General features: G+C 41.4%; 1 protein-coding gene across 3 annotated transcripts; it reads right to left on the bottom strand.

Annotated features, from left to right (window-relative positions):
• Positions 1 to 617: 617 nt before the first annotated feature.
• sfxn4 (sideroflexin 4) lies at positions 618 to 17,959 on the bottom strand. Of its 3 annotated transcripts, XM_024424344.2 has the most exons (15): positions 17,745 to 17,958; positions 17,551 to 17,616; positions 16,813 to 16,910; positions 8,473 to 8,535; positions 8,351 to 8,380; positions 7,288 to 7,342; positions 6,847 to 6,872; positions 6,594 to 6,647; positions 5,159 to 5,221; positions 4,982 to 5,050; positions 4,575 to 4,665; positions 2,675 to 2,790; positions 2,502 to 2,587; positions 2,135 to 2,252; positions 618 to 2,041 (listed from the first exon to the last, which is right to left on the bottom strand). In XM_024424344.2, the coding sequence occupies exons 4-15, from the start codon at positions 8,488 to 8,490 to the stop codon at positions 1,964 to 1,966; spliced, it is 804 nt and encodes a 267-aa protein (XP_024280112.1). In that variant the 5' UTR covers positions 8,491 to 8,535; positions 16,813 to 16,910; positions 17,551 to 17,616; positions 17,745 to 17,958; the 3' UTR covers positions 618 to 1,963. The 3 variants fall into 3 exon arrangements, with proteins under 3 accessions (XP_024280112.1, XP_024280092.1, XP_024280103.1); XM_024424324.2 differs by lacking the exon at positions 16,813 to 16,910; XM_024424335.2 differs by lacking the exons at positions 2,502 to 2,587; positions 16,813 to 16,910 and having other exon boundaries at positions 17,745 to 17,959.
• Between the last annotated feature and the right edge of the window lie 1,862 nt (positions 17,960 to 19,821).

Genomic DNA, 19,821 nt, shown 5'->3' on the forward strand with positions numbered 1-19,821 from the left:
CACAAGGATGATCAATGGAAACAACAGGATGCACTTGAGCTCAATGCCGAGTCTCATAGCAAAGGGTCTGAATACTTATTTACACAAGGAATTCTGCTTTTTATTACATATACATTTGCAAACATTTAAAAATATATATGTTTTGGCTTTATGGGGTATTGTGTGTAGACTGAGGAACATTTAACAATTTTAGAATAAGGCTGTAAACATAAAACATGGAAAAAGTCAAGGGGTCTGAATACTTTCCAAATGCACTATGTTGCAGTAAGAAAGAACCGTGCACTTGCATTCAAAGTTTTGATTTGGTTTGTGGGGACAACAGTAGCCAAAATGCAAAAATGTACTTTTATACTTCACAACTAGTATAATTTGCTGTAGCTGTTTGATGTCAATTTCATCAAATACAGTTAGTTTGTTTGATGAGTGGCCAAGTTTCATACATTTTGTCCACATATTCATGCATATTGTGGAAGTTGAAACCACAAATATGCCACAGTGGCATTTTAATGGTTAAGGTGAATGGGAAACACTCAGGTGTTATGTATCACACACTATTGCATTCCTGACTCTTAACAATACTAAAAGTCTACTTGTCATTATCTGTGACAGAAACAAAATTAATAAACATTTTCTTTATTGTAAAAGTATTGTCTTGACAATAATACAATAACATACCTAAAATATTGGTGCTATGGGCAATATGTGAAATAGGGCTAATCCATTGAACACTGACGAGGTACGTGTTTGGTTGTAGTTACTTTGTCTTACTGTTCTATGAACAAGTGAGAACATGGTTGTCTTGTTTCCCAGGTGCAGAATGTATTGGCAGGGAATATAAGCACTGCTGTATCTTAAACGGTCTAATAAATCACATAGCCATAGCATTTCATAGTTCAGGAATCCAATAAATTATTCTATTAAGTCTTAAAATAAACTAAGGTCTCAAGAACCATGATTTATCCTCTTAAATTTCAGAATTAAAATAAGATGCATGGCAAATGAGAAATATGTTATTTGTCATTTATCTTAACAATGTGTTGTCGATTCTTATTAATGAATAAAGTGCCAAAATGGAACTAATATCTTTGGGTAATGCAATATAAGGAATCTGTCATGTTTGGGTGTTGCTCAGATGAGAGGGAGAACAGATAGCATTTTTCTAACCTTGTGTCCTCAGTTTGATAAGCAGGAGACCGATTGCCAAGGGTGGAGGCATAACGGATATGTGTCCTCCCTGGAAAACTGTCAGCTATTGTTAGTTACTGGAGCAATTTCTTTGGTTTTGTATATGACCATTATGTCAAATGATGTTGCATACCTATTTGTTACTGTAATATGACATTGTTATTGATATTTTGAAAACAATGTAATTTATGGTTTCACTTCTTGGGCAATTCTAACCTTGTTCTCAAAGGCCTGTCTTTGTGCCTGAATAGATTCAATGAGACACTAACGTTGCGTGCACTACGCATGTCCTCATCTAGGTTTTAGGAGACTCAACTAAGCTACTTGAAATTTCTGGAATATCCTATTTGTTCTAAAAATACATGTAAGTATCTGTGCTGTCAAGAAAATCCACACGTCAATTTAACTAAAATAATGGAGTAATATGATTTGCTTTTGTAAGATCAAACTTGTAAACCAAATCACTAAACTTGAAACGTGAACAGCTGTACGAGGAAGGGCATTGTTACAAACTCATGATTACAATTAATTTGCAGTGCATTGTTAATTTACATCCACTTACAAGTTGCAGCTATTAAATTCAACTGAATCGAAACATGGACTCTGTCCTTTATCAATTTGTAATTAATTATGACTGAATTCATCATCCTAGTGTATGAAGCAACACTGCATCCTGTGGCCGTAAAGGTTACTTCTCGTGCTGCCCAGTCAGTGAAGTCACACGGACTTGGTCCTCCTGCTCCCACACTGCAGTCTGCAGAGCTTGTTTGCTGGTGCCTCAGAGGCCCCTGTGGTAGAATAGTTCACCACTTACCGCTGCAGTCTCTAATTCTTTTTCCAGCTTTTCCTTTTTGATCTGTAAAGCAGGGAGAATAAAATGTTGAGTTGCAGTATGTTTGGGTTTTGGAAAGCGCACAGTAAATACATTAATACTGTATCTAAGTCCTACCGTTCCAAGCTGTGGATAGAGACTGAAGGACACTGGGATCATCAGGCCCAGGACGATCGCAGTGCTGATGTGACGTATAGGAGCCACCAGCAGGGGGCTCCTTTGCAGAAACCTTGCCCTGAAATGACAGAAAAAAGATGGGGTCAATTTGTTCATAGCTTTAGGTAAAGAAATCTTCATAATTTTTCTGATTTCAAGCTAAATGTTTGCTGGATTAAAGCACATATTGTATTAGTCATATCATTGGCAATATTAGCAAAGCTGTGTCACCAACTATTTATAAAACAGATTAGCTAACCTTATATACTCAAAGACTTGAACAGGTCATAGTGGGAATTGCAGCCCCAGCACAAGACGAGTGACTTACTTTTGCAAGAGGAAAATAAGAAGATTAGGAACAGCAGCTGTAGTGCCTAACAGAGCAGCCCTGGAGAGAGCAGTCTCCCTCACAGCCTAACCAGGAAACATGGCAGCGATCATTATATTAAAAAAGAGCCTGCTGATACCTTTTTATTTTACTTCAAACTTTTTCCCGCTCACCTTTGCTCCAGCTGCCTGAGAGATTCCAACAGAATTCCCATTGGAATCAAACACCTGGATTCCATTCTCAGACTCCTCACTTCTGACAATGACCACATTGAAATAGGCCAGGGAGGCTATGGGATAAAGCACAGAACTGAGAAAAGGAACACCACCCTATCCATAAATGTGGATAAGGGCTTCAGAAACAAACACCCTTTGATCAATAAATCTATCAACAAGGACTTTGTTCATAAGACAGAGTTACACTGGGGCACTGATTCCAGACAGAAATGGTAACAACGTTCATCTAAAATTGGGATTGTGATCATTCTTTGTAACGGTACCCTGATGTCCCAGATTTTTTTACATTTCACCTTTATTTAACCAGATAGGCCAGTTGAGAACAAGTTCTCATTTACAACTGACCTGGTCAAGATAAAGCAAAGCAGTGTCACACATGGAATAAACAAACATACAGTCAATAACAATAGAAAAGTCTATATACAGTGTGTGCAAATGAGGTAAGGGAATAAATAGGCCATAGTGGCAAAATAATGACAGTTTAGCAATTAAACACCGGAGTGATAGATGTGCAGAAGATGAATGTGCAAGTAGAGATACTGGGGTGCAAAGGAGCAAAGAAATAAATAACATAATGGGGATGAGGTAGTTGGATGAGCTATGTACAGGGGCAGTGATCTGTGAGCTGCTCTGACAGCTGGTGCTTAAAGTTAGTGAGGGAGATATGGGTCTCCAGCTTCAGTGATTTTTGCAATTCGTTCCAGTCATTGGCAGCAGAGAACTGGAAGGAAAGGCAGCCAAAAGGAGGAATAGGCTTTGGGGGTGACCAGTGAAATATACCTGCTGGGGCACGTGCTACAGGTGGGTGCTGCTATGGTGACCAGTGAGCTGAGATAAGGCGGGGCTTTACCTAGCAAAGACTTGTAGATGACCCGGAGCCATTGGGTTTGGCGACGAACATGAAGCAAAGGCAAGCCAACGAGAGCATACAGGTCGCAGTGGTGGGTAGTATATGGGGCTTTGGTGACAAAACGGATGGCACTGTGCTAGACTGCATCCAATTTGCTGAGTAGAGTGTTGGAGGCTATTTTTGTAAATGACGTCGCCAAAGTCAAGGATCGGTAGGATGGTCAGTTTTATGAGTGAAGGATGCTTTGTTGCGAAATAGGAAGCCGATTCTAGATTGAATTTTGGATTGGAGATGTGTGTATGGAAGGAGAGTTCACAATCTGACCAGACACCTAGGTATTTGTAGTTGTCCACAAATTCTAAGACAGAACCGTCCAGAGTAGTGATGCTGGACGGGGCGGGGCAGGTGTGGCAGCGATCGGTTGAAGAGCATGCATTTAGTTTAACTAGCATTTAAGAGCATTTGGAGGCCATGGAAGGAGAGTTGTATGGCATTGAAGCTCGTCTGGAGGTTAGTTAACACTGTGTCCAAAGAAGGGCCAGAAGTATACAGAATGGTGTCGTCTGCGTAGAGGTGGATCAGAGAATCACCAGCAGCAAGAGCGACATCATTGATGTATATAGAGGAGAGTCAGCCCGGAAATTGAACCCTGTGGCACCCCCATAGAGACTGCCAGAGGTCCAGACAACAGGCCCTCCGATTTGACCCACTGAACTCTGCCTGAGAAGTAGTTGGTGAAACAGGCGAGGCAGTCATTTGAGAAACCATTGAGAAACAAAGGCTGTTGAGTCTGCCGATAAGAATGTGGTGATTGACAGAGTCGAAAAGCTTGGCCAGGTCGATGAATACGGCTGCACAGTATTGTCTCGTATCGATGGCGGTTATGATATCGTTTAGGACCTTGAGCGTGGCTAAGGTGCACTCAGATCACTTACGTTCAGTGCACTTTTCAAGTGAGAAATTGTTTTTCAAATCCTTAGCACTTACCTGAGAGGGGTATTGGTAATACGGACCTAAAAAACATCTGGACAGCTGGGCTGCTCATGCTAAGTCGCTGTATGACTATTTGAGGAATTGCCTGAAACACAGGTAAAGTCAAACCTGGTGTCATCTTGATGATCAAACATGCTCTGACAGCCATCATCTTTTTTAAATTTAACTAGGCAAGTCAGTTAAGAACAAATTATTATTTACAATGACAGCCTAGGAACAGTGGGTTAACTGCATTGTTCAGGGGAAGAACGACAGATTTTCACCTTGTCAACTCGGGTATTCGATCTAGCAACCTTTCGGTTACTGGTCCAACGCTCTAGCCACTAGGCTACCTGCCGCCCCAATCTACAAGTATGTCATTAACCAAATACATACAAATTTTCCCCAGTAGTGATACTCACCCCTGCACATGTTGCATATGCAACTGATCCGACAATCAACAGACCCTGCTTCAAAGAGGTCTTAATGCCCTGATGGAGAAAAGTCATGATACGCATATAAAAAGAACAAGTAGATAACAGAGCACAGTGTGGGATGACATAATTGGGCGAAAATAAGGTAATTTCTTTACCATTTACCTTGTCAGAAGATGCATTTCTGTTTGCATGATTGAATCCAGCGCTGTAACTCTGAAGCAAAAACTACAGAAATATTTTTCTTAGTGAACAATATTGAGTACCAGGCAGTGGCGGTCAGTGACGTTTAAGATGAGGGAGGACAATTTTTTTTATGAGCATGGCCTTTTTCTATTACAGCATATTGAATGACTGCCAATCATATTCCATTTACCCAGTTCAACATAACGTTGATCGGTTTAGGCTACTACTCATACCTATCATGAGCTTGCAACAACATAGCCTATGAATGAAAGTTTACAAAGTAGGTGCACAGGTTGAGAGAAACATTTGAATAATCAAGGTGACAGACAGTGACACATTCAAAACTGCCTTGCACACTCTTGCCTGCATCTAGCGGCTCTAGGGTGTAATCATTAGTCCAACAGTTGCAAACCAGTTTCCATCAGACAAATTCAGACCAATTCCGTTTTGCTCCGTTTGCTTCCATTTAAGAAACGTTTTTCAAAAGAATCAGCAGTCATCTAACAGACTCCCATCCAGAGCGACCCACAGAAGCAACCAAGGTCAACATCCTGGTCAAGGGCACGTCGACAGATCTCCCACAAGGTTAAAAAAAACGGGGACCCGAACCAGCGACCCATCAGCCACAAGTTTCCGACCGCCAGGCCACCAGCCCTCTAAGACCACCCCCCCACAGTTCCCCAAGAGCTGCCGCTCAACCATCCGAGAATGAGAGTGTGTGTATGTGTATAAATACTTTTACTAAGACTGACCTGGTCTCTCCAAATTTCCCAACAGTACTATTTCTAGGGTCAATTTTAGATCAATCAACCATTCCTGAACCTGAAACCAGAAACAGGCTATCCAAGGGCAATACCAAAACAAATGGTCTATTGATTCTGTATCCTCACAACAAAATCTGCAGCGCTGCGATGATTGTATGCCCCAAATATTCAACATTTTGTTGGTGGCAAGAATTCTGTACAATAATTTTAGATGGCAAGCAAGAAGTCTTAAATCTTGCAGCTGTTCAACTATTGTCTCTCTTTGAGTCAACTACTCACCACATTTTATGCACTACAGTGCCAGCTAGCTGTAGCTTTCAGTACTACATTCATTCTCTGTTCCTTTGATTGTGGACAAAATGTCAGTTCATGCTGCAAGAGCACTGATAGATTGGAGGACGTCCTCCGGAACTTGTCATAATTACTGTGCAAGTCTATGAAAGGGGGTAAGAACCATAAGCCTCCTAGGTTTTGTTTTGAAGTCAATATACCCAGAGTGCTGTTAAGTCAACTGTAGAATTATTGCAAAACAGTGTTTCAATAAATTATTTCAGTGAAGAGGATGGTCCTCCCCTTCCTCCTCTGAGGAGCCTCCACTGGTACTTGGTTATGATTATATCAGTTGATGTGGTCATCTACAAGTCCCTTACCTGCCAGAATAGAGCCGGTTTGACTCCACTGTGTGGCAAAAAGCTGGCTACAACCTGAAGGAAAATGAAAAGTATGTTAATTAATCAACCACTACAGTGTGGTGAATATGAGACATCAATTAATTTGAAATAACCATGAAATTGAAATACACCAGCTGCAATTGCTATGGGAGTTTTAGGGTGATTAACATTTTTGTACTAACAATTTAGAGTAAAAAGTGATACACCATGAAATAAAATGTAAAACACTTACCAAAGGGGCCGATATTGGTAAAAATGCTAAAAAATAAATTCAATGAAAAATGCCGTTAAAAGATATCATGATTTTGTTGCCCTTATTTTCTGTAAAAAGCTAGTCTCTCGACCAGGGCTCTCCAACCCTGTTCCTGGAGAAGTACCATCCTGTAGGTTCACTCCAACCCTAATCTAGAACAGCTGATTCTAATAATTAGCTGGTGGATAAGATGAACCAGGTTAGTTCCAACTGGGGTTGGAGAAAAAAACCTACAAGAGAGTAGCTCTCCAGGAACCGGGCTGGAGACCCTGCTCTAGACAGATGGGCTACCTCCCACAATGTTACCCATGTTTGTTGCCCAAGTCTGGGATTTCTAAGACTGGCTTGACTAATGTAACAAAGCACAGAGAAAAGAACTAGGCTACGATCAGACATTTCACTTGATTAATTAGACAGTACCTTGAGGACGGAAAACAGCTGGAAGTATAGCACCAGTACCAGCATGAACAGAAGACTGCAGAAACAGATATATCAAAACTTTGGAAGATATCAAAATAAATTCCATAATCAAGCCATAATGTACACTACCGTTCAAAAGTTTGGGGTCACGTAGAAATGTCTTCGTTTGAAAAGCACATTTTTCGTCCATTAAAATAACATCAAACTGATCAGAAATACAGTGTAGACATTGTTAATGTTGTAAATGACTATTGTAGCTGGAAACAGCAGATTTTTAATGGAATATCTACATATTCCGTACAGAGGCCCATTATCAGCAACCAACACTCCTGTGTTCCAATGGCATGTTGTGTTATCTAATCCAAGTTTATAATTTTAAAAGGCTAATTGATCATTAGAAAACCCTTCTACAATTATGTTAGCATAGCTGAAAACTGTTGTTCTGATTAAAGAAGCAATACAACTGGCCTTTAGACAATTTGAGTATCTGGAGCATCAGCATTTGTGGCTTCGATTACAGGCTCAAGATAGCCAGAAACAGTTTTTTTCTGAAACTCGTCAGTCTATTCTTGTTCTGAGAAATGAAAGCTATTCCATGTGAGAAATTGCCAAGAAACAGAAGATCTGGTACAATGTTGTGTACTACTTCCTTCACAGAACGCAAACTGTCTCTAACCAGAATAGAAAGAGTAGGAGGCCCCGGTGCACAACTGAGCAAGAGGACAAGTACATTAGAGTGTCTAGTTTGAGAAACCAACGCCTCACGAGTCCTCAACTGGCAGCTTCATTAAATAGTACCCGCAAAACACCAGTCTCAACGTCAACAGTGAAGAAGCGACTCTGGAATGCTGGCCTTCTAGGCAGAGTTGCAAAGATAAAGCATTATCTCAGACTGGCCAATAAAAATAAAAGATTAAGATGGGCAGAAGAACAGACACTGGACAGAGGACCTCTGATATAATGTTATAATTTTTCAATTCGCTCTGATGATAGACAGTTTGTTTCTGTACAAGCCAGATTTTGTACAGGTTGTAGACTTAGCTGGTTGTAGTATCTCACTTACAAGAGAAAGTACCCATGCTGCATCTCCAGCCTAGAGGAAACAGAACTTGATTTAAAATGTGTCAAATGAAAACATTTGCCATGATGATAGAAAAACTTACCTTGTGAGCAATTTTAGCCTACCTTTTCATCTTGCACCATTCTCTCCACACTTCCAATGAGTGAGTGGGCATTTTCTATTTCAGTCTGAGAAAAAGAAAAACCTAATTTTATATACATTTTTCACTTTTGTGAGCTACAATTCATGGTGCTTGAAATTCTCTGTGCAGCAAGAACACATAGCAAAAGAGATCTGTGACATAGCCGCAAATGTGACTCAGTGGGGCCTCCTGTGTGAGTGAACTGTTCACAGTCTACTCTAGTGGTTTTCAACCTTCTTTTAACCGTGGCACAACTTGATGTGATGAAAACCTTTCTGATCCATACATTTTCGGTGACAAACATTTTTCATAGATTAAATGGAGTTTATTTAAACAATTTTCATAGTTCCTTTACTCATGGTTAATTTGTGTGTACCCCTTTAAACTTCGGTAAAATAAGTCTCAATTTTGAACGGAAAGGTCTAGCAACGAGCGGTTTTCTGCATTGTAAAGGTGCAACCAGACAACGCCATGCTCTGTTTGTTAGTAAGACACTGTGGTACTGCAACCTGGTCTCAAAGCATTTTGTATTATTCTGTAAATAAATCTGAGACACTCCATTTATGTTACATTCCGTGTGGTATGTATGAATTGTTACAAATGATAATTCATTTATATGTAATGAATTTGCAAAAAGTATGATCTTACAAATTCTAGATAGGTTTCTAAAGTTAGCTAGGCTAAGGGTTAAGAGTTAGGGTTAAGTTTAAGAGTTTGGTTAAAGGGTTAAGATTAGGGGAACGGCTAGCTAAAAGGGTTAAGGTTAGCTAAAAGGGTTAAGGTTATCTAACATGCTAAGTATTTGAAAAGTTAGTAATTAGCTAAAATGTTCTGTGATGAGATTTGAACTTGCAACCTTTGAGATGCTAGACGTTTGCGTTATACCCCTTTCATTTTTGCCTTTAGTAACCATCCGTCTTATGTAACCATACCAAATGTAACACACCATACTAAATATAATGTCCTGGATTTATATACATAATAATATGAAATGCTCTGAGACCAGGTTCATTACTGCAAAGACGCAGACCTTCGCTAATGGTTCTCACAGGCAAAGTAAAATTATACAAATAATTTTGCTTGTGATGTGCGCCCCTCAAATGATACAACTGTAACAGCTCCTGCGCACTGGACTTGAAACAAAGATGCAGATGTAACCATGTGTGCCTTTCAATGAATTATCTGAGCGGCACTGGTGCGCCCAAGTCAAAAACCGACATTCATGCCACTGGTCACGTTTGTAAGTGAGTGTTCAAAAAATTATCAAGATTAGGAAAGGTTTCGCAGCACACCTGATAGTTCCTCAAGGCACACTAGTGTGCCGCAGCACACCGGTTGAAAACCACTGGTCTACTCTACAGCCTTAAATACAATTTATGCTTGCTCTGGCAATGCATTCCGGAGGCTCCATAAGGAGGGTTAACACAATTGCAGAGCCTCCAGAGGCCAAATCAAACTCTGTACCGCATCGCTGTGTGCCTCCCAAATTTTGTAACAATGTGGAGGGCTCCGTATACCTCTGCATTGATATGGTTGGTTGACGGTAGGTGGGGACGGGAGGTCCTGTATAAACAACCTCACTTCCTTTACAACAGCTCTACAAAGTGCAAGAAGCAGGAATTCTGACTTCTACGGAGGCCGCATAGCAAAAAAATGCTGTACAGCAAGGATTGCGATGCGGCCACCGAAGAAGTCAGAGCATTCATACTTCTTGCGCTTCCTGGAGCAGAGCTGTTGTCAAGGAAGGGAGTTTATTTATACAGGACCTCCTGCTCCCACCTACCATCAACCAGTCATGAAAATGCGGAGCTATACGGAACCCTCTCCGTTGTCACAAAATTTGGGAGGTGTGCGTCTATGCAGTTCGGAGCGCGAGTTGCCTACCAAAGCCTCCAGAGGCTACGCTATTGCATCTCACACCCTCCGTACGGAGCCATGGGATTGGGAGCCAAGGTTAAGTTGACTTTTTGCAAAGTAGACCTTTGCGGGACAGTCAATGTTTTAACGCCTGCAAGTTCAAGTCTAGCCAAATAATGCACTAAAGGAGCCTAACGTCAATCCTTATAGTCCAGGGACCTTACATGTTCTGTTTAAAACTTCTCAGGGATAGCCCCCTTTTTTTCAATTTTCAGGACCTGAAGGATATGCATATTCTTGGCAGCATTTGAAAGGAAATACTGAAGTTCGTAGAAATATGAATTGAATGTAGGAGAATATAACAATAGATCTGGTAGAAGAAGAATAAGAAGAATATACTACACCCCTAATGATATAGTGAAGTCTGGTTACGTTCTAGGATCTCTGAGGAATAAAATAAATGTGATTTGACTGGATGAAACAACGTTTAGGATTAGATTCACAGATTCCTTTCTTTGCAAATTGAACAAGTGGAAATACAAAATTGATTGTGCATTCTATAGGGACCTTTTTAGGATATGAAAAAGGATTTTCTCTCACAAAACGACACGTTGTGTTATCTCTGGGACCCTTTGGATGATGCATTCTGAAATCTTGTTCTGATTTAAGTACACATTTCACCTTCAGAGGTGAATTTATCAAACCTATTGCGGTGGGGGGAAAAAAGTGTTTTGTTGTTAGGAGCTCTCCTCAGACAATAGCATGCAATTTTTTCACAGTAATAGTTACTGCAAATTGGACAGTGCAGTTATATTAACATTAGTTGTTTCTCTAAAATCTGTGATCTTGACACACGACGCTGCAGTATTTACAACTGCCCCGTTGACGGGACGCCTAGCCCTAATTAAAGTTGAATTGGCTCTGGAAGCCAAAACAGCCAATTACTCCATCTCAAATCAAATCTTATTGGTCACATACACATTTAGCAGATGTTATTGCGGGTGTAGCAAAATGCTTGTGTTTCTAGCTCCAACAGTGCAGTAATATCTAACAAGTAATATCTATTAATTTCACAACAATACACAGACATCTAAAGTAAATGAATATATAAAATACTTGGACAAGCAATGTCGAAATGGCATAGACTAAAATACAGTATATACACACATATGAGATGAGTAATGCAAAATATGTAGACATTATTAAAGCGACTAGTGTTCCACTATTAAAGTGGCCAGAGATTAAGTCTATGTATATGGGGCAGCTGACTCTAAGGTGCTAGTGATGGCTATTTAACAGTCTGATGGCCTTGAGATAAGCTGTTTTTCAGTCTCTCGGTCCCAGCTTTGATGCACCTGTACTGACCTCACCTTCTGGATGGTAGCGGAGTGAACAGGCAGTGGCTTGGGTGGTTGTTGCCCTTGATCTTTTTGGCCTTCCTGTGACATAGGGTGCTGTAGGTGTCCTGGAGAGCAGGTAGTTCCCCCCCCCCAGTGATGCATTGGGCAGACCGCACCACCCTCTGGAGAGCCTATCGGTTGCAGGCGGTGCAGTTGCCATACCAGGCTGTGATATAGCCTGACAGGATGCTCGCAATTGTGCATCTGTAAAAGTTTGAGGGTTTTAGGTGCCAAGGCAAATTTTTTCAGCCTCCTGAGGTTGAAGAGGCGCTGTTGCACTTTCTTCACCAGACTATCTGTGTGGGTGGATCATTTCAGTTTGTCAGTGATGTGTACACCGAGGAACTTGAAGCTTCCCACCTTCTCCACTGCGGTCCCGTCGATATGGATAGGGGGGTGCACCCTCTGCTGTTTCCTGAAGTCCACGATCAGCTCCTTTGTTTTGTTGACATTGAGTGTGAGGTTATATTCCTGGCACCACTCTCCCAGGGCCCTCACCTCCTCCCTGTAGGCTGTCTCATCATTGTTGGTAATCAGGCCTACTACTGTTGCATCGTCTGCAAACTTGATTGACTTGGAGGTAGTGCGTGGCCACGCAGTCATGGGTGAAGAGGGAGTACAGGAGGGGGCTGAGCACGCACCCTTGTGGGGTTCCCGTGTTGAGGATCAGCGAAGGGGAGGTTTCCTACCTTCACCACCTGGGGGCGGCACATCAGAAAGTCCAGGACCCAGTCGCACAGGGCGGGGTTCAGACCCAGGGCCCCGAGCTTAATGATGAACTTGGAGGGTACTATGGGGTTGAATGCTGAGCTATAGTCAATGAACAGCATTTTTACATAAGTATTCCTCTTGTCCAGATGGGATAAGGCAGTGTGCAGTACAATGGCAAATGCATCGTCTGTGGATCTATTGGGCGGTAAGCAAATTAAAGTGTGTCTAGGGTGTAAGGTAGATGTGAAATGTTCCTTGATTAGTCTCTCAAAGCCCTTCATGACGACAGAAGTGAGCGCTACGTGGCGATAGTCATTTAGTTCAGTTACCTTTGCTTTCTTGGGTACAGGAACATCATGGTAGACATCTTGAAGCATCTACATGGTAGACATCTTGAAGCATGTGAGGACAGCAGACTGCGATAGGGATTGATTGAATATGTCCTTAAACACTCCAGCCAGCTGGTCTGCGTATGCTCTGAAGACGTGGCTAGGGATGCCATCTGGGCCAGCAGCCTTGCAAGGGTTAACACGCAACAATATCTCCTCCCCGCTGATCCTCAACACTGGGGCCCCACAAGGGTGCGTTCTGAGCCCTCTCCTGTACTCCCTGTTCACCCACGACTGCGTGGCCACGCACGCCTCCAACTCAATCATCAAGTTTGCGGACGACACAACAGTGGTAGGCTTGATTACCAACAACGACGAGACGGCCTACAGGGAGGAGGTGAGGGCCCTCGGAGTGTGGCGTCAGGAAAATAACCTATCATCCAGAAGGCGAGGTCAGTACAGGTGCATCAAAGCTGGGACCGAGAGACTGAAAAACAGCTTCTATCTCAAGGCCATCAGACTGCTAAACAGCCACCACTAACATTGAGTGGCTGCTGCCAACACACTGACAATGACACTGACTCAACTCCAGCCACTTTAATAATGGGAATTGATGGGTAAGGTAAATATATCACTAGCCACTTTAAACAATGCTACCTTATATAATGTTACTTACCCTACATTATTCATCTCATATGCATACGTATATACTGTACTCTATATCATCGACTGCATCCTTATGTAATACATGCATCACTAGCCACTTTAACTATGCCACTTTGTTTACATACTCATCTCATACGTATATACTGTACTCGATATCATCTACTGTATCTTGCCTATGCTGCTCTGTACCATCACTCATTCATATATCCTTATGTACATATTCTTTATCCCCTTACACTGTGTATAAGACAGTAGTTTTGGAATTGTTAGTTAGATTACTTGTTGGTTATTACTGCACTGTCGGAACTAGAAGCACAAGCATTTCGCTACACTCGCATTATCATCTGCTAACCATGTGTATGTGACAAATAAAATTTTATTTGATTTGATTTAAATGTCTTACTCACATTGGCCAAGACCAAAGAGCTGTCAAAGGACACCAGAAACAAAATTGTAGACCTGCACCAGGCTGGGAAGACTGAATCTGCAATAGGTAAGCACTGTGGGAGCAATTATTAGGAAATTAAAGACATACTAGACCACTGATAATCTCCCTCGATCTGGGGCTCCACGCAAGATCTCACCCCGTGGGGTCAAAATGATCACAAGAACGGTGAGCAAAAATCCCATAACCACACGGGGGGACCTAGTGAATGACCTGCAGAGAGCTGGGACCAAAGTAACAAAGCCTACCATCAGTAACACACTACGCCGCCAGGGACTAAAATCCTGCAGTGCCAGATATGTCTCCCTGCTTAAGCCAGTACATGTCCAGGCTCGTCTGAAGTTTGCGAGAGAGAATTTGGATGATCCAGAAGATTGGTGGAAAATAAGTATTTGGTCAATAACAAAAGTTTCTCAATACTTTGTTATATACCCTTTGTTGGCAATGACAGAGGTCAAACCATTTCTGTAAGTCTTCACAAGGTTTTCACACACTGTTGCTGGCATTTTGGCCCATTCCTCCATGCAGATCTCCTCTAGAGCAGTCATGTTTTGGGGCTGTTGCTGGGCAACCCGGACATTCAACTCCCTCCAAAGATTTTCTATGGGGTTGAGATCTGGAGACTGGCTAGGCCACTCCAGGACCTTGAAATGCTTCTCACAAAGCCACTCCTTCGCCCGTGCGATGTGTTTGGGATCATTGTCATGCTGAAAGACCCAGCCATGTTTCATCTTCAATGCCCTTGCTGATGGAAGGAGGTTTTCACTCAATCTCGCGATACATGGCCCAATTCATTCTTTCCTTTACACGGATCAGTCGTCCTGGTCCCTTTGCAGAAAAACAGCCCCAAAGCATGCTGTTTCCACCCCCATGCTTCACAGTAGGTATGGTGTTCTTTGGATGCAACTCAGCATTTGTCCTCCAAACACGACGAGGTGAGTTTACCAAAAAGTTATATTTTGGTTTCATCCGACCATATGACATTCTCCCAAACTTCTTCTGGATCATCCAAATGCTCTCTAGCAAACTTCAGACGGGCCTGGAAATGTACTGGCTTAAGCAGGGGGACACGTCTGGCACTGCAGGATTTGAGTCCCTGGCGACATAGTGTGTTACTGATGGTACGCTTTGTTACTTTGGTCCCAGCTCTCTGCAGGTCATTCACTAGGTCCCCCGTGTGGTTCTTTGATTTTTGCTCACCGTTCTTGTGATCATTTTGACCCCATGGGGTGAGATCTTGCGTGGAGCCCCAGATCGAGGGAGATTGTCAGTGGTCTTGTATGTCTTCCATTTCCTAATAATTGCTCCCACAGTTGATTTCTTCAAACCAAGCTGCTTACCTATTGCAGATTCAGTCTTCCCAGCCTGGTGCAGGTCTACAATTTTGTTTCTGGTGTCCTTTGACAGCTCTTTGGTCTTGGCCATAGTAGAGTTTGGAGTGTGACTGTTTGAGGTTGTGGACAGGTGTCTTTTATACTGATAAGTTCAAATAGGTGCCATTAATACAGGTAACGAGTGGAGGACAGAGGAGCCTCTTAAAGAAGAAATTACAGGTCTGTGAGACAGAAATCTTGCTTGTTTGTAGGTGACCAAATACGTATTTTCCACCATAATTTGCAAATAAATTCATTAAAAATCCTACAATGTGATTTTCTGGATTTTTTTTCTCATTGTCTGTCATAGGTACACTTTAACTATGATGAAAATTACAGGCCTCTCTCATATTTTTAAGTGGGAGAACTTGCACAATTGGTGGCTGACTAAATACTTTTTTTGCCCCACTGTATATATGACAATTACAACAACTGAATGAACACTTATTTTAACTTAATAGAAATATATATATATATATATATAACAAATAAAATCAATTTAGTCTCAAATAAATAATGAAACATGTTACATTTGGTTTAAATAATGCAAAAAGTGTTGGAGAAGTAAAAGTGCAATATGTGCCATGTAAAAAAGCTAACGTTTAAGTTCCTTGCTCAGAACATATCAAAGCTGGTGGTTCCTTTTAACATGTGTCTTCAATATTCCCAGTTAAGAAGTTTTAGGTTGTAGTTATTATAGGACTATTTCTCTATATACCATTTGTATTTCATATACCTTTGACTACTGGATGTTCTTATAGGCACTATAGTACTGCCAGCCTTGTCTCAGGAGTTGATAGGCTTGAAGTCATAAACAGCGCTGTGTTTCAAGCATTGCGAAGAGCTGCTGGCAAGGAGGAAAATGCAGTTTGTGAATGCTTACGAGCCTGCTGCTGCCTACCACCGCTCTATCAAATATCAAATCATAGAATTAATTATAATAACATCTCCTATACAGTTTCCAGGGTTAGAGTAGTGCAGAAGTTGTCATATGCTGAGGCAGTGAAGAAAGCAGAGTAAGATAGGTCAATGGGGAGGGATCCTGAGAGGAGTGGTGTGAGTAGTACACCTGTACCACTACAGAGGGATAGGCCAACAAGTTATTTTTCAGTAAAATTTGATTTTTATCATTTATAGCAATGGTTATCAACTGTACTGCAGGGATGGAATGCAAGTCGCAGAAAATTGAGGTTACGGTGGCAGCTGCAGAGAGGTATTTGGGTGTACGAGACTTGACATCAGAAGAGTTACAGGGTGTGTTAAGTGGTGATGTCCTATCCTTTCAGGTTGTTGGCATGAGGTAGGAATAAATAGATTTAAATAGTGGAGTGGTGTGGTGGTGTTTTAGATTTTTTTGTGTGTGTGTGTGTTAGACGGTAGAGTATTTGTTGGTTTATTTTTTCAAGCAAAGTATAAGGGAGTTGTTCTCCTGTCTAGTTGGTGGCGGTAATGCAACATATTGGATGCCAACCGCTGTTAAACCTCATCGAATAAGAAAAAGGCAGCTTGGCTTTCGAAACTTTGGTTATAAAAATATTGCACCTTTTCTTTTTGTGTTTCTTTTTACACCTGCTACTGAAGAGAGAAGAATGCCTTGATCGCGAGGTGACATAGATAGCAGCCGTTGCTTTGCGAGGTATCTGAAAATACATGATCTAAGTGATTGATAGTTGGTATTCAGCAGTCATAAAAGTATGCCTTATTCACTTTGAAGAATCAAACAAAATGTAAAATACACAACTGAAATATTGTATTAAAGTCATGTGGATAGATGGATAAGCAGTAATGGACAGTCACTACCATCATGGGTCTTATTAATTGTTGTACTCTGTGTTGTTATAGCATGCAACCTACATAAATGCACTTAATGTTTAAAAAAAATCTTAACCGAAAACCTTTTTTTTTCGACCTCAAAGCACTAATTGCTCAGCACTACAGGTAGCTAATTAACACAGGTCCTCCCTGTATTATGTAAACAAGCCCTGTAACATCGAAATACGGCCATGTGTGAACCCTAACCTTATAAAAAAAGTGTGTTTCAATTTAACCTTTTGTTTTAGAAAAACGACATCGCTAATATGAAAGATAAGGTCTTTATGCATCCAAATCTGTACAGCAAGAGAAGAAGACGCCTTCGTCCAATGACGCTTATGTGTAATGGAACGGAGAGTAGTTCAAATCCAGCTAACAGTTCTCTCTACAATCGTGTCACATGTGGAGTTGACAAAAAATGTAATAATTCATAATAAAATTCATAATTCACATTTCCTGGATACTCACATCAGAGCAGAGCAAGGAACTTGGGTCAAGAATATTAAACCAGAGGCGTAGTCGACTGAGGAATGTCTGGGAAATAAATGACATGCATTTAAACACTTCAGATCAACAATCATTCCAAATATGCATTCTGTGGCTTACTACATACAGTATGTTATTAATTGCTCATCTAAAACGTTGGTGGATGGGATATTCACCTTGCCCTCGTTTTTCCAATAAAGCAAGTTAATATCCATTTGAAAAAGCAACGACTACCCACAAAGTCACAGTGAATTATTGGTGTATAGGTTACATATTTTGTTTCATTATGTAAAGAAATTTAGAAATAACTCCGTTTGAATTGTACGTGTCTAGGTCAAGTTCTATGTACAATTTACTTCCGGAGTTGATCACATGGCAGGGAGCGTTTGCTATGTTCACGAGAGTCAGCCTGAGCTGGGCAGTGCGCAAATTGGAAAGCACAATGACCAAAATTAAGAAATCTGCAGATAGCGAACCAGTTTATATTACGCCTGCTACTGGCTAACAAACTTATATATATATATATATTAATTCCAAAGGTATTTTACCTAGCTAGATAAGTTATTATTAGGCAGCCTACCTGCGCAAAACATTTGTATGACGCCCTAAAACACCGCACTGCTGTAGACACTTATTTTAATTGTGTTTGCGGATCGCATCCAACCTAGAGGTGCATACACTGCCACCTACTGTACAAGAGTGTCAGACCGGTCACGTCCTCCCTAGTCTCGCGTTGTCATACCTCCAAAATCACTCGTTGTCATGCTTACCTTTGAGGTCTGGAGAATTTTAAGAAGCGAGCAACTGCGACCCATTATATGGAGACCAGAGTATGGGCGTGTGCAAAGGAGTGGGCGTTTCTAAAGCGGGCAGGTAATTCTGCTATGCCTAACAATCTCTGCAAGGTCAAGCATTGTCCAAGGTACAACAACTCGAGATGAAAGTATAATATGTTCACATAACTAAACCAAGTTCAAATCAAATCAAATTGTATTTGTCACATGTGTCCCAAATACAACAGGTGTTTTTATTTTGATATTTTATTTCACCTTTATTTAACCAGGTAGGCCAGTTGAGAACAAGTTCTCATTTACAACTGCGACCTGGCCAAGATAAAGCACAGCAGTTCGACACATACAACAACACAGAGTTACACATGGAATAAACATACAGTCAATACAGTAGAGTAGTACAGTAGAAAAAAGAAAAATCTATATACAGTGAGTGCAAATGAGGTAAGATAAGGGAGGTAAAGGCAATAAATAGGCCATGGTGGCGAAGCAATTACAATATAGCAATTAAACACTGGAATGGTAGATGTGTAGAAGAGTAATGTGCAAGTAGAGATACTGAGGTGCAAAGGGGCAAGATATAAATAAATAAAACAGTATGGGGATGAGGTAGTTGGATGGGCTGTTAACAGATGGGCTATGTACAGGTGCAGTGATCTGTGAGATGCTCTGACAGTTGGTGCTTAAAGCTAGTGAGGGAGATATGGGTCTCCAGCTTCTTTGATTTTTGCAGTTTGTTCCAGTCTTTGGCAGCAGAGAACTGGAAGGAAAGGCAGCCAAAGGAGCAATTGGCTTTGGGGGTGACCAGTGAGATATACCTGCTGGAGCGCGTGCTACAGGTGGGTGCTACTATGGTGACCAGTGAACCTGAGATAAGGCGGGGCTTTACCTAGCAGAGACTTGTAGATGACCTGGAGCCAGTGGGTTTGGCGATGAGTATGGAGCGATGGCCAGCCAACGAGAGCGTACAGGTCGCAGTGGTGGGTAATATATGGGGCTTTGGTGACAATACGGATGGCACTGTGATAAACTGCATCCAATTTGTTGAGTAGAGTGTTGGAGGCTATTTTATAGATGACATCGCCGAAGTCGAGGATCGGTAGGATGGTCAGTTTTACAAGAGGGTATGTTTGGCAGCATGAGTGAAGGATGCTTTGTTGTGAAATAGGAAGCCAATTCTAGATTTAATTTTGGATTGGAGATGCTTAATGTGAGTCTGGAAGGAGAGTTTACAGTCTAGCCAGACACCTAGGTATTTGTAGTTGTCCACATATTCTAAGTCCGAACCGTCCAGAGTAGTGATGCTGGACGGGCAGTGATCGGTTGAAGAGCATGCACTTAGTTTTACTTGCATTTAAGAGCAGTTGGAGGCCACGGAAGGAGAGTTGTATGGCATTGAAGCTCGTCTGGAGATTAGTTAACACAGTGTCCAAAGATGGGCCAGAAATATACAGAATGGTGT

Source organism: Oncorhynchus tshawytscha, linkage group LG01 (assembly GCF_018296145.1).
Source record: "Oncorhynchus tshawytscha isolate Ot180627B linkage group LG01, Otsh_v2.0, whole genome shotgun sequence".
Taxonomy (NCBI): domain Eukaryota; kingdom Metazoa; phylum Chordata; class Actinopteri; order Salmoniformes; family Salmonidae; genus Oncorhynchus; species Oncorhynchus tshawytscha.

Excerpts from the sequence above, each read along its gene's own strand:
- sfxn4 (XM_024424324.2), bottom strand. The coding sequence starts at position 17,783 with ATGGATATTAACTTGCTTTATTGGAAAAACGAGGGCAAG. Across the intron at positions 6,873-7,287 it reads AGCTGTTTTCCGTCCTCAAG|CATTTTTACCAATATCGGCC; the intron begins GTACTGTCTAAT and ends TTTATTTTTTAG. Across the intron at positions 4,666-4,981 it reads CATATGCAACATGTGCAGGG|GCAATTCCTCAAATAGTCAT; the intron begins GTGAGTATCACT and ends CCTGTGTTTCAG.